General features: G+C 45.0%; 1 protein-coding gene across 1 annotated transcript; it reads left to right on the top strand.

Annotated features, from left to right (window-relative positions):
* Nucleotides 1–11510: 11510 nt before the first annotated feature.
* LOC147989771 (uncharacterized) lies at nt 11511–12467 on the top strand. The gene is made up of 2 exons (XM_087545764.1): nt 11511–11876; nt 12008–12467. Exons 1-2 carry the CDS (start codon nt 11511–11513, stop codon nt 12311–12313), a joined length of 672 nt encoding a protein of 223 aa, XP_087401890.1. The 3' UTR covers nt 12314–12467.
* Nucleotides 12468–12873: the final 406 nt, after the last annotated feature.

Genomic DNA, 12873 nt, shown 5'->3' with positions numbered 1-12873 from the left:
AGGTTGGAAAATAGAAAATTAAGACGAGAAAGAAGAGAAGCGGGTTGTAAACTTACAACCGGCTGTAGCACAAGCTTCAAGAAGATTTATGAGAGTGGAAGATGAACCATATGTTGACAAAGTAGTGTTGGGGAACGTAGTAATTTCAAAAAAAATCCTACGTACACGCAAGATCATGGTGATGCATAGCAACGAGAGGGGAGAGTGATGTCTACGTACCCTCGTAGACCGGCAACGGAAGCATTGACACAACGTAGAGGAAGTAGTCGTACGTCTTCCCGATCTGACCGATCCAAGTACCGAACGTACGGCACCTCCGAGTTCTGCACACATTCAACTCAGTGACGTCCCTCGAGCTCCGATCCAGCCGAGTGTTGAGGGAGATTTTCGTCAGCACGACGGCGTGATGACGGTGATGATGTTCTATCGATGCAGGGCTTCGCCTAAGCACCGCTGCGATATGACCGAGGTGGAATATGGTGGAAGGGGGCACCGCACACGGCTAAGGAACGATCACGAAGATCAACTTGTGTGTCATGGGGTGCCCCCTTGCCCCCGTATATAAAGGAGGGAGGGGGAGGTGCGGCCGGCCCCTAGGGGTGCGCCTGGAGGAGTCCTACTCCCACCGGGAGTACGACTCCCCCCTCTTGCCTTGTTGGAGAAGGAAAGGGGAAGGGGGGAAGAGGAAAGGGGGGCGCCGCCCCCCCCCTTCCTTGTCCTATTCGGACTAGGGGGGAGGGGGAGCGCGGCCTGCCCTGGCCGGCCCTCCTCTTCTCCCTTAGGGCCCATGTAGGCCCAATAACCCCCGAGGGGGTTCCGGTAACCCCCCGGTATTCCGGTAAAATCCCGATTTCACCCGGAACGATTCCGATATCCAAATATAGGCTTCCAATATATCAATCTTTATCTCTCGACCATTTCGAGACTCCTCGTCATGTCCGTGATCACATCCGGGACTCCGAACAACCTTCGGTACATCAAAACACAAAAACCCAAATTACGATCGTCACCGAACTTTAAGCGTGCGGACCCTACGGGTTCGAGAACTATGCAGACATGACCGAGACACATCTCCGGTCAATAACCAATAGCGGAACCTGGATGCTCATATTGGTTCCTACATATTCTACAAAGATCTTTATCGGTCAAACCGCATAACAACATACGTTGTTCCCTTTGTCATCGGTATGTTACTTGCCCGAGATTCGATCGTCGGTATTCCAATACCTAGTTCAATCTCGTTACCGGCAAGTCTCTTTACTCGTTATGTAATACATCATTCCGCAACTAATTCATTAGTTGCAATGCTTGCAAGGCTTAAGTGATGTGCATTACCGAGTGGGCCCAGAGATACCTCTCCGAGAATCGGAGTGACAAATCCTAATCTTGAAATACGCCAACCCAACAAGTACCTTCGGAGACACCTGTAGAGCACCTTTATAATCACCCAGTTACATTGTGACGTTTGGTAGCACACAAAGTGTTCCTCCGGTAAACGGGAGTTGCATAATCTCATAGTCATAGGAACATGTATAAGTTATGAAGAAAGCAATAGCAACAAACTAAACGATCAAGTGCTAAGCTAACGGAATGGGTCAAGTCAATCACATCATTCTCCTAATGATGTGATCTCGTTAATCAAATGACAACTCATGTCTATGGTTAGGAAACATAACCATCTTTGATCAACGAGCTAGTCAAGTAGAGGCATACTAGTGACACTCTGTTTGTCTATGTATTCAAAAATTTATTATGTTTCCGGTTAATACAATTCTAGCATGAATAATAAACATTTATCATGATATAAGGAAATAAATAATAACTTTATTATTGCCTCTAGGGCATATTTCCTTCAGTCTCTCACTTGCACTAGAGTCAATAATCTAGATTACACAGTAATGATTCTAACACCCATGGAGCCTTGGTGCTGATCATGTTTTGCTCGTGGAAGAGGCTTAGTCAGCGGGTCTGCAACACTCAGATCCGTATGTATCTTGCAAATTTCTATGTCTCCCACTTGGACTAAATCCCGAATGGAATTGAAGAGTCTCTTGATGCGCTTGGTTCTCTTGTGAAATCTGGATTCCTTCGCCAAAGCAATTGCACCAGTATTGTCACAAAAGATTTTCATTGGACCCGATGCACTAGGTATGACACCCAGATCGGATATGAACTCCTTCATCCAGACTCCTTCATTTGCTGCTTCCGAAGCAGTTATGTACTCCGCTTCACATGTAGATCCTGCCACGACGCTTTGTTTGGAACTGCACCAACTGACAGCTCCACCGTTCAGTATAAACACGTATCCGGTTTGTGATTTAGAATCGTCCGGATCCGTGTCAAAGCTTGCATCAACGTAACCATTTACGATGAGGTCTTTGTCACCTCCATATACGAGAAACATATCCTTAGTCCTTTTCAGGTACTTCAGGATGTTCTTGACCGCTGTCCAGTGATCCACTCCTGGATTACTTTGGTACCTCCCTACTAGACTTATAGCAAGGCACACATCAGGTCTGGTACACAGCATTGCATACATGATAGAGCCTATGGCTGAAGCATAGGGAACATCTTTCATTTTCTCTCTATCTTCTGCAGTGGTCAGACATTGAGTCTTACTCAACTTCACACCTTGTAACACAGGCAAGAACCCTTTCTTTGCTTGATCCATTTTGAACTTCTTCAAAACTTTGTCAAGGTATGTGCTTTGTGAAAGTCCAATTAAGCGTCTTGATCTATATCTATAGATCTTAATGCCCAATATGTAAGCAGCTTCACCGAGGTCTTTCATTGAAAAACTCTTATTGAAGTATCCCTTTATGCTATCCAGAAATTCTATATCATTTCCAATCAGTAATATGTCATCGACATATAATATCAGAGATGCTACAGAGCTCCCATTCACTTTCTTGTAAATACAGGCTTCTCCAAAAGTCTGTACAAAACCAAATGCTTTGATCACACTATCAGAGCGTTTATTCCAACTCCGAGAGGCTTGCACTAGTCCATAAACGGATCGCTGGAGCTTGCACACTTTGTTAGCTCCCTTTGGATCGACAAAACCTTCTGGTTGCATCATATACAACTCTTCTTCCAGAAATCCATTCAGGAATGCAGTTTTGACATCCATCTGCCAAATTTCATAATCATAAAATGCGGCAAGCGCTAACATGATTCGGACAGACTTAAGCATCGCTATGGGTGAGAAGGTCTCATCGTAGTCAATCCCTTGAACTTGTCGAAAACTTTTCGCAACAAGTCGAGCTTTGTAGACAGTAACATTACCGTCAGTGTCAGTCTTCTTCTTGAAGATCCATTTATTCTCAATTGATTGCCGATCAACGGGCAAGTCAACCAAAGTCCACACTTTGTTCTCATACATGGATCCCATCTCAGATTTCATGGCTTCTAGCCATTTTGCGGAATCTGGGCTTACCATCGCTTCTTCATAGTTCGTAGCTTCATCATGATCTAGTAGCATGACTTCCAGAAGAGGATTACCGTACCACTCTGGTGCGGATCTTACTCTGATTGATCTACGAGGTTCGGTAGTAACTTGATCTGAAGTTTCATGATCATTATCATTAGCTTCCTCACTAATTGGTATAGGTGTCACAGAAACCGGTTTCTGTGATGTATTATTTTCCAATAAGGGAGCAGGTACAGTTACCTCATCAAGTTCTACTTTCCTCCCACTCACTTCTTTCGAGAGAAACTCCTTCTCTAGAAAGGATCCATTTTTCGCAACAAATGTCTTGCCTTCGGATCTGTGATAGAAGGTGTACCCAAAAGTCTCCTTTGGGTATCCTATGAAGACACATTTCTCCGATTTGGGTTCGAGCTTATCAGGTTGAAGCTTTTTCACATAAGCATCACAGCCCCAAACTTTTTAGAAACGACAACTTTGGTTTCTTGCCAAACCACAGTTCATAAGGTGTCGTTTCAACGGATTTCGATGGTGCCCTATTTAACGTGAATGCAGCCGTCTCTCAAGCATAACCCCAAAACGATAGCGGTAAATCAGTAAGAGACATCATAGATCGCACCATATCTAATAAAGTACGATTACTACGTTCGAAACACCATTACGATGTGGTGTTCCGGGTGGCGTGAGTTGCGAAACTATTCCGCATTGTTTCAAATGTAGACCAAACTCGTAACTCAAATATTCTCCTCCACGATCAGATCGTAGAAACTTTATTTTCTTGTTACGATGATTTTCAACTTCATTCTGAAATTCTTTGAACTTTTCAAATGTTTCAGACTTATGCTTTATTAAGTAGATATACCCATATCTGCTTAAATCATCTGTGAAGGTGAGAAAATAACGATATCCGCCACGAGCCTCAACATTCATCGGACCACATACATCTGTATGTATGATTTTCAATAAATGTGTTGCTCTCTCCATAGTACCGGAGAACGGCTTTTTAGTCATCTTGCCCATGAGGCACGGTTCGCAAGTAACAAGTGATTCATAATCAAGTGATTCCAAAAGTCCATCAGTATGGAGTTTCTTCATGCGCTTTACACTTATATGACCTAAACGGCAGTGCCACAAATAAGTTGCACTATCATTATCAACTCTGCATCTTTTGGCTTCAACATTATGAATATGTGTATCACTAATATCGAGATTCATCAAAAATAGAGCACTCTTCAAGGGTGCATGACCATAAAAGATATTACTCATATAAATAGAACAACCATTATTCTCTGATTTAAATGAATAACCGTCTCGCATCAAACAAAATCCAGATATAATGTTCATGCTCAACGCTGGCACCAAATAACAATTATTTAGGTCTAATACTAATCCCGAAGGTAGATGTAGAGGTAGCATGCCGACTGCGATCACATCGACTTTGGAACCATTTCCCACGCGCATCGTCACCTCGTCCTTTGCCAGTGTTCGCTTAATCCGTAGTCCCTGTTTCGAGTTGCAAATATTAGCAACAGAACCAGTATCAAATACCCAAGTGCTACTACGAGCTCTAGTAAGGTACACATCAATAACATGTATATCACATATATACCTTTGTTCACCTTGCCATCCTTCTTATCCGCCAAATACTTGGGGCAGTTTTGCTTCCAGTGTCCAGTCTGCTTGCAGTAGAAGCACTCAGTTTCAGGCTTAGGTCCAGATTTGGGTTTCTTCTCCTGAGCAGCAACTTGCTTGCTGTTCTTCTTGAAGTTCCCCTTCTTCTTCCCTTTGCCCTTTTTCTTGAAACTGGCGGTCTTGTTGACCATCAACACTTGATGCTCCTTCTTGATTTCTACCTCCGCAGCCTTTAGCATTGCGAAGAGCTCGGGAATCATCTTATCCATCCCTTGCATGTTATAGTTCATCACGAAGCTCTTGTAGCTTGGTGGCAGTGATTGAAGAACTCTGTCAATGACACTATCAACAGGAAGATTAACTCCCAGTTGAGTCAAGTGATTATGATACCCAGACATTTTGAGTATATGTTCACTGACAGAACTATTCTCCTCCATCTTGTAGCTATAGAACTTATTGGAGACTTCATATCTCTCAATCCGGGCATTTGCTTGAAATATTAACTTCAACTCCTGGAACATCTCATATGCTCCATGACGTTCAAAACGTCGTTGAAGTCCCGATTCTAAGCCGTAAAGCATGGCACACTGAACTATCGAGTATTCATCAGCTTTGCTCTGCCAGACGTTTATAACATCTAGTGTTGCTCCAGCAGCAGGCCTAGCACCCAGCGGTGCTTCCAGGACGTAATTCTTCTGTGCAGCAATGAGGATAATCCTCAAGTTACGGACCCAGACCGTGTAATTGCTACCATCATCTTTCAACTTTGCTTTCTCAAGGAACGCATTAAAATTCAACGGAACAACAGCACGGGCCATCTATCTACGATAAAACATAGACAAGCAAGATACTATCAGGTACTAAGTTCATGATAAATTTAAGTTCAATTAATCATATTACTTAAGAACTCCCACTTAGAAAGACATCCCTCTAATCTTCTAAGTGATCACGTGATCCAAATCAACTAAATCATAACCGATCATCACGTGAAATGGAGTAGCTTTCAATGGTGAACATCAATATGTTGATCATATCTACTATATGATTCACGCTCGACATTTCGGTCTCAGTGTTCCGAGGCCATATCTGCATATGCTAGGCTCGTCAAGTTTAACCTGAGTATTCTGCGTGTGCAAAACTGGCTTGCACCCGTTGTAGATGGACGTACAGCTTATCACACCCGATCATCACATGGTGTCTGGGCACGACGAACTTTGGCAACGGTGCATACTCAGGGAGAACACTTTTATCTTGAAATTTAGTGAGAGATCATCTTATAATGCTACCGTCAATCAAAGCAAGATAAGATGCATAAAAGATAAACATCACATGCAATCAATATAAGTGATATGATATGGCCATCATCATCTTGTACTTGTGATCTCCATCTCCGAAGTACCATCATGATCACCATCGTCACCGGCGCGACACCTTGATCTCCATCGTAGCATCGTTGTCGTCTCGCCAATCTTATGCTTCAACGACTATCGCTGCCACTTAGTGATAAAGTAAAGCATTACAGGGCGATTGCATTGCATACAATAAAGCGACAACCATATGGCTCCTGCCTGTTGCCGATAACTCGGTTACAAAACATGATCATCTCATACAATAAGATATAGCATCATGTCTTGACCATATCACATCACAACATGCCCTGCAAAAACAAGTTAGACGTCCTCTACTTTGTTGTTGCAAGTTTTACGTGGCTTCTACGGGCTTAGCAAGAACCGTTCTTACCTACGCATCAAAACCACAACGATAGTTTGTCAAGTTGGTGCTGTTTTAACCTTCGCAAGGACCGGGCGTAGCCACACTTGGTTCAACTAAAGTTGGAGAAACTGACACCCGCCAGACACCTGTGTGCAAAGCACGACGGTGAAACCAGTCTCACATAAGCGTACCCGTAATGTCGGTCCGAGCCGCTTCATCCAACAATACCGCCGAACCAAAGTATGACATGCTGGTAATTAGTATGACTTATATCGCCCACAACTCACTTGTGTTCTACTCGTGCATAACATCAACGCATAAAACCTGGCTCGGATGACACTGTTGGGGAACGTAGTAATTTCCAAAAATTTCCTATGTACATGCAAGATCATGGTGATGCATAGCAACGAGAGGGGAGAGTGATGTCTACGTACCCTCATAGACCGGCAACGGAAGCGTTGACACAACTTAGAGGAAGTAGTCGTACGTCTTCCCGATCTGACCGATCCAAGTACCGAACGTACGGCACCTCCGAGTTCTGCACACGTTCAACTCGGTGACGTCCCTCGAGCTCCGATCCAGCCGAGTGTTGAGGGAGAGTTTCGTCAGCACGACGGCGTGATGACGGTGATGATGTTCTACCGGCACAGAGCTTCGTCTAAGCACTGCTACGATATGATCGAGGTGGAATATGGTGGAAGGGGGCACCGCACACGGCTAAGGAACGATCACGAAGATCAACTTGTGTGTCATGGGGTGCCCCCTTGCCCCCGTATATAAAGGAGGGAGGGGGGAGGTGCGGCCGGCCCCTAGGGGTAAGCCTGGAGGAGTCCTACTCCCACCGGGAGTAGGACTCCCCCTCTTGCCTTGTTGGAGAAGGAAATGGGAAGGGGGAAAGAGGAAAGGGGGGCGCCCCCCCCCTTCCTTGTCCTATTGGACTAGGGGGAAGGGGGCGCGCGGCCTGCCCTGGCCGGCCCTCCTCTTCTCCCTTAGGGCCCATGTAGGCCCATTAACCCCCCCCCCCCCCCGGGGGGGGGGGAGGTTCGGTAACCCCCCGGTATTCCGGTAAAAACCCGATTTCACCCGGAACGATTCCGATATCCAAATATAGGCTTCCAATATATCAATCTTTATGTCTCGACCATTTCGAGACTCCTCGTCATGTCCGTGATCACATCCAGGACTCCGAACAACCTTCGGTACATCAAAACACAAAAACCCTAATTACGATCGTCACCGAACTTTAAGCGTGCGGACCCTACGGGTTCGAGAACTATGTAGACATGACCGAGACACATCTCCGGTCAATAACCAATAGCGGAACCTGGATGCTCATATTGGTTCCTACATATTCTACAAAGATCTTTATCGGTCAAACCGCATAACAACATACGTTGTTCCCTTTGTCATCAGTATGTTACTTGCCCGAGATTCGATCGTCGGTATTCCAATACCTAGTTCAATCTCGTTACCGGCAAGTCTCTTTACTCGTTCCGTAATACATCATTCCGCAACTAATTCATTAGTTGCAATGCTTGCAAGGCTTAAGTGATGTGCATTACCGAGTGGGCCCAGAGATACCTCTCCGAGAATCGGAGTGACAAATCCTAATCTCGAAATACGCCAACCCAACAAGTACCTTCGGAGACACCTGTAGAGCACCTTTATAATCACCCAGTTACGTTGTGACATTTGGTAGCACACAAAGTGTTCCTCCGGTAAACGGGAGTTGCATAATCTCATAGTCATAGGAACATGTATAAGTTATGAAGAAAGCAATAGCAACAAACTAAACGATCAAGTGCTAAGCTAACGGAATGGGTCAAGTCAATCACATCATTCTCCTAATGATGTGATCTCGTTAATCAAATGACAACTCATGTCTATGGTTAGGAAACATAACCATCTTTGATCAACGAGCTAGTCAAGTAGAGGCATACTAGTGACACTTTGTTTGTCTATGTATTCACACATGTATTATGTTTCCGGTTAATACAATTCTAGCATTAATAATAAACATTTATCATGATATAAGGAAAAATAATAATAACTTTATTATTGCCTCTAGGGCATATTTCCTTCAAGTAGTACTTTCCTATAGCCAATTATTATATATGTTAACTATTACATTGGTTATACATAACATGATGACATGTTATTAACCATGCTTTGACGAAAGGGTCGGCGAGATGAGATCTGACGCTAGGTTTGTTGGCACAGCGAGTCTACTGAATTTATTTGCAAGGAAGGAAATTCTTAGAGCATCTGTAGCAGACCCCGCATCCCGCTGACCCGCAAAACGCGTTTGCAGTTCATGGAAAACGCGTTTTAAGGTCGGTTTTAGCTGCGGCGGAACAAACCCCTCAAACTTAAACTGTAAAATGGAATATTTGCTTATATTCTTTTCCCACGTATTCTTCTTCCTCTCGTCCATGTCCATGGTTAGCTAGCTTGCTCCTGCAAAACCGACGAATAACACACGAAGTGGTCAACAATGAAGCGGGAGCGAGCTAGCTAGCTAGCTCCTTCATCGCCGCAGCTAGAGACGCGGACGGGCAGCAGACGGGCGCGGCGGCCAGGCGGACGGGCGAGCTTCATGGCGTTGGCGCGAGCAGAGATTTCTCAACTGCCAGCGTTGACCGGTATTCTGGTCCTGACAAAATTGCCTTCAAAACTGTAGATATGAGAATTTCGGCTTCGCGTTCACAGGGTCCTTTAAAAAAATTTAAGGGTCGGTCGATTTTAAGGGGTCTATTCGGGCCCTTTTTTTGACTGAAACTGTAAAAAACGATTATTTTACAGGTTTGACCACTTATACGGGGTCTGCTAAAGATGCTTTTAGATACTCATCCCACAAACTTCAGTGCAAAAGACAATCGTACCTCCTTTTCCAAATTCTCCACTACACATGGCTTCACAAGTCTATATACAGTCTATGTAGTTTTTTTTTACAGGAACAGTCTATGTAGCTTAACATGGTTGTACATGCATTTGACTTGAAAAGTCGGTCGTCTATGTAGATTTCCACATTCGTTATTGGCATGCAGTGCCACAAGACAAACTAATTGCATTTATGTGATTTGGCTACTACTAGACCGCGTCAAAAGACCGCCATATCTACTAGCAATGTCCTATAGTGACACATTGCCTATCGATCTAGTCTAGCTACTAGCTAGTGGTGATGTACCTAAACACCACTTCGTCATATTTTAATCGCCATAATCGCTAAATATGTATTCCCTCTATAAACAAATATAAGATGTTTTAGAGATTTGTGTTTACAAAAGGGAGTATAAAGCAACAGATATTTGCCGAACATATATGCATGGATTATCTATTTCTGATCCTGTTTGAGTGCTGATCTAGTTTTATTCAGTATTTTTATGCCTCCTATTTAGAAGTAATTTTTTTGAAAATATGCAAACAAGAAAAGAAATGAGAAAAAAGGAACTTGTGGCGGCTCTTATGTTTTCTGATAATCTCTGCGGCCTCCAAAATTACAGTTTTAGAGTACGTACCGTACACGTTATAGAGGGTATTTGTTTTGACGATTCTACTGGATTTGCTATTGTACACCACAAAAGATTTTGAAAAGTAGTCACATCACACCCCCGCGTTGAACAGTTCAGATGCCCACCTTCGTGGTAATTGACTCTGTCACATCAAGCTATCAAGTCTCCTACTCCTACAGTCCTACTCTTGTTCATTCATTACTCATTAGTCGCTATACAGTACTAGTCGTCACGCGTTAAGGACGAGACTTGCCTGCGTCCCGCGGGCGCCCATCCATGCTTCCGCGTACGTGGCCTGCTTTGATTGAAACAAAATAAGGCTCAGGCTCATCCCGTTAAAATCAAGAGATGATTAGATTATGAAAGAAAAAGAAAAAAACAGCCATAAAATGAAGTAGGAGCACGGATGGGAGCATGAGAAGAAGGCAAACCCAATCCTTGGGTTAATTATCTAATGGTAATCCCCTGCCTTCCTTGACGATTACCCAGTAATCTCCTGTACTTCTACTCTGCTAGTACTATATATCATCAGTGCGTCTCTCTTCTCTCAGCAGCATCATCGCGGTCATTTCCAGCTAGCTAGCTACTCGATCGATCGACCCATAGCCATGGCGACTTCGTTCTTCAACTTCCTAAAGGAAGGCCTCCTCCTCCCGACCCGCAACAGGAGGCTCTTCTTTGCGCTCTACACCGTCGTCGCCGCCTCCACCGCGCTGCTCCTCCTAGGCAGCGACCTCGCCATCCAGCCCCTCGCTGACGAGATCCAGCTCGACGCCAAGGCGCTGAACAGCACCGACCCGGGCAGCCCGGACTTCGCCAGGCTCGTACATGAGATCCAGGATGACACCAGGGAGCTGCTGCTCGTGGGCGCGGGGTACCTCCTGCTCTCGGTTGTCGTCACCTCGGCCGTCCGGATCGTCCTCCTCTTCGCCGCCGTCTCGACGTACTCCGGCGAGGAGCAGCCCGCTACCTTTATCTTGGGCGCGCTCCTCGGGAAAGCCAAGGCGCAGCTCAAGGGCCCTCTTCTCACGGGGTCAATAACTCTTGTGCGACGTTTTTCATGCGAATTGAAAGGAGTGCGATGTTGTTGGAATGAATGGCTGTGATGCGACGTTTTAGAAGCAAATAATAGCTCCAATGTGACATGGCTCTGTTTAACCATGAAATGAAAAACACGAGGGGTTAGCGATTCGAGTTATGACACGCGGGACCTAACAGTTACTCGCATGCGGGTGGGACCCACAACTTATCCACGCAAGCATGCCTGTGCTCATCAGCGTGCCCCGAGCAGAGCCAGCCACGAGCCCGAGCCAGCCCACCAACCCCCTTGCCCTCCATTGCTTGCCCTGCCCCTTTCCTTTCCCACCTTCTTCTTCCTCTGCTCCGGCAACGAAGCGCGCCGCCGGCGAGTGATGTCTAGCTCGACTTCGGCCTCCCGCCAATCATGGACGCAGTATGGTCCACTGCCGTTGACAAGATGCCCCGATTGCCCGCGCATGAAGCCTCTGAAGCGTTTGACTTGTGTGAGGGAAGAAAATGGCAATCGTGGGCGCGAGTTTGTGAAATGCTTGAGCAGGCCACAACCGGGGCAGGTTAGATCTGTGTTCTTGACCAATCATATGGTCTAATTTCTCCTGATTTCTTTCTTTTTTTCCTCGAATTAGGGCGGTGGATCTGGGTGGTGGATCTATGATTCATACGCCTCCGGCCCCCTGTTTTTCAGGTTCTGAAGAAATGTGGGCATTTTGAGTGGCTCGATGACTATGTTGAAAGGTTGAAATTGGAGGGATCAACCGGAACCCAAGAGCTCAATTTTGGGGGGCGGCTTGCCGTGGAACAAGCCCCCAATTTGGCGGACAGAGCCGATCCGATGATGCACAGTGCAGAATTGAAGTGTGAATTGAAGAAAATTGGCAAGCAACTAAAGCATCTCATCGATTTGAAGCAGCAAGCAAATATGATGGCTGAAGCATTTTATGGTTGTGTCATTGCTATGGGTTTATTTTACTTGATGTTCATCAATCGCTAGAATTTTTTAGAGTTTCAGTTAGTGTGTCAACTAGTTTCAGGGGTGCCCAGTAGTTTGAGTTAGCCAGGGACCATTTGTTAGATGAATTTGAATTAGTGTGAAGCAAAACTTGCTTGAATTATTGTAATGATATTCTCAGGGGCCCTATTCAGTATTCATGCTCTGTTTCCTCTGTTTTTGTTCTTCAGTTACCAAAGTACACACCCAAATTCAGTTTCTAGTAAAAAAACAAAACTGGGCTACCGAATAGATGTTGGGCCGTGAGAAAATGGGCCCTGAGAAAATAACCATGCCCAAGACCAGCCCACCCGCGTAGGGGCACCAGCCCACCTCTAACTTCGGCAAATAAAATGGGGCCCAATGAAATGTTACTTGTCCTTTTATTTTGGCCTTTTTCTTGCACTAAATTTTATGATGGATCACTTTTTGATGCACTAAGACTAAATGTTAATTGTTTTTATGCATGTCTACGGTTCCATGAACTAAATGAGTTGCATGCTTGCATGAAGTGCCCGAAGTAAATTAGTTTGCATTTTCTAGTTGCACCCATGTCCATAGTG

This window comes from Triticum urartu, chromosome 1A (genome assembly GCF_056163025.1).
Source record: "Triticum urartu cultivar PI428250 chromosome 1A, HENAU_Tu73, whole genome shotgun sequence".
Lineage (NCBI taxonomy): Eukaryota > Viridiplantae > Streptophyta > Magnoliopsida > Poales > Poaceae > Triticum > Triticum urartu.
Note: the sequence above shows the minus strand (reverse complement) of the source record. Positions and strands in the feature narration are given on the sequence as shown.

Bases quoted from the DNA above. Each gene is read 5' to 3' on its own strand.
- LOC147989771 (XM_087545764.1), top strand. From the start codon at position 11,511: ATGCGGGTGGGACCCACAACTTATCCACGCAAGCATGCCTGTGCTCAT. The intron at 11,877-12,007 runs GTTAGATCTGTG...CCTGTTTTTCAG, and splicing joins GCAGGCCACAACCGGGGCAG to GTTCTGAAGAAATGTGGGCA.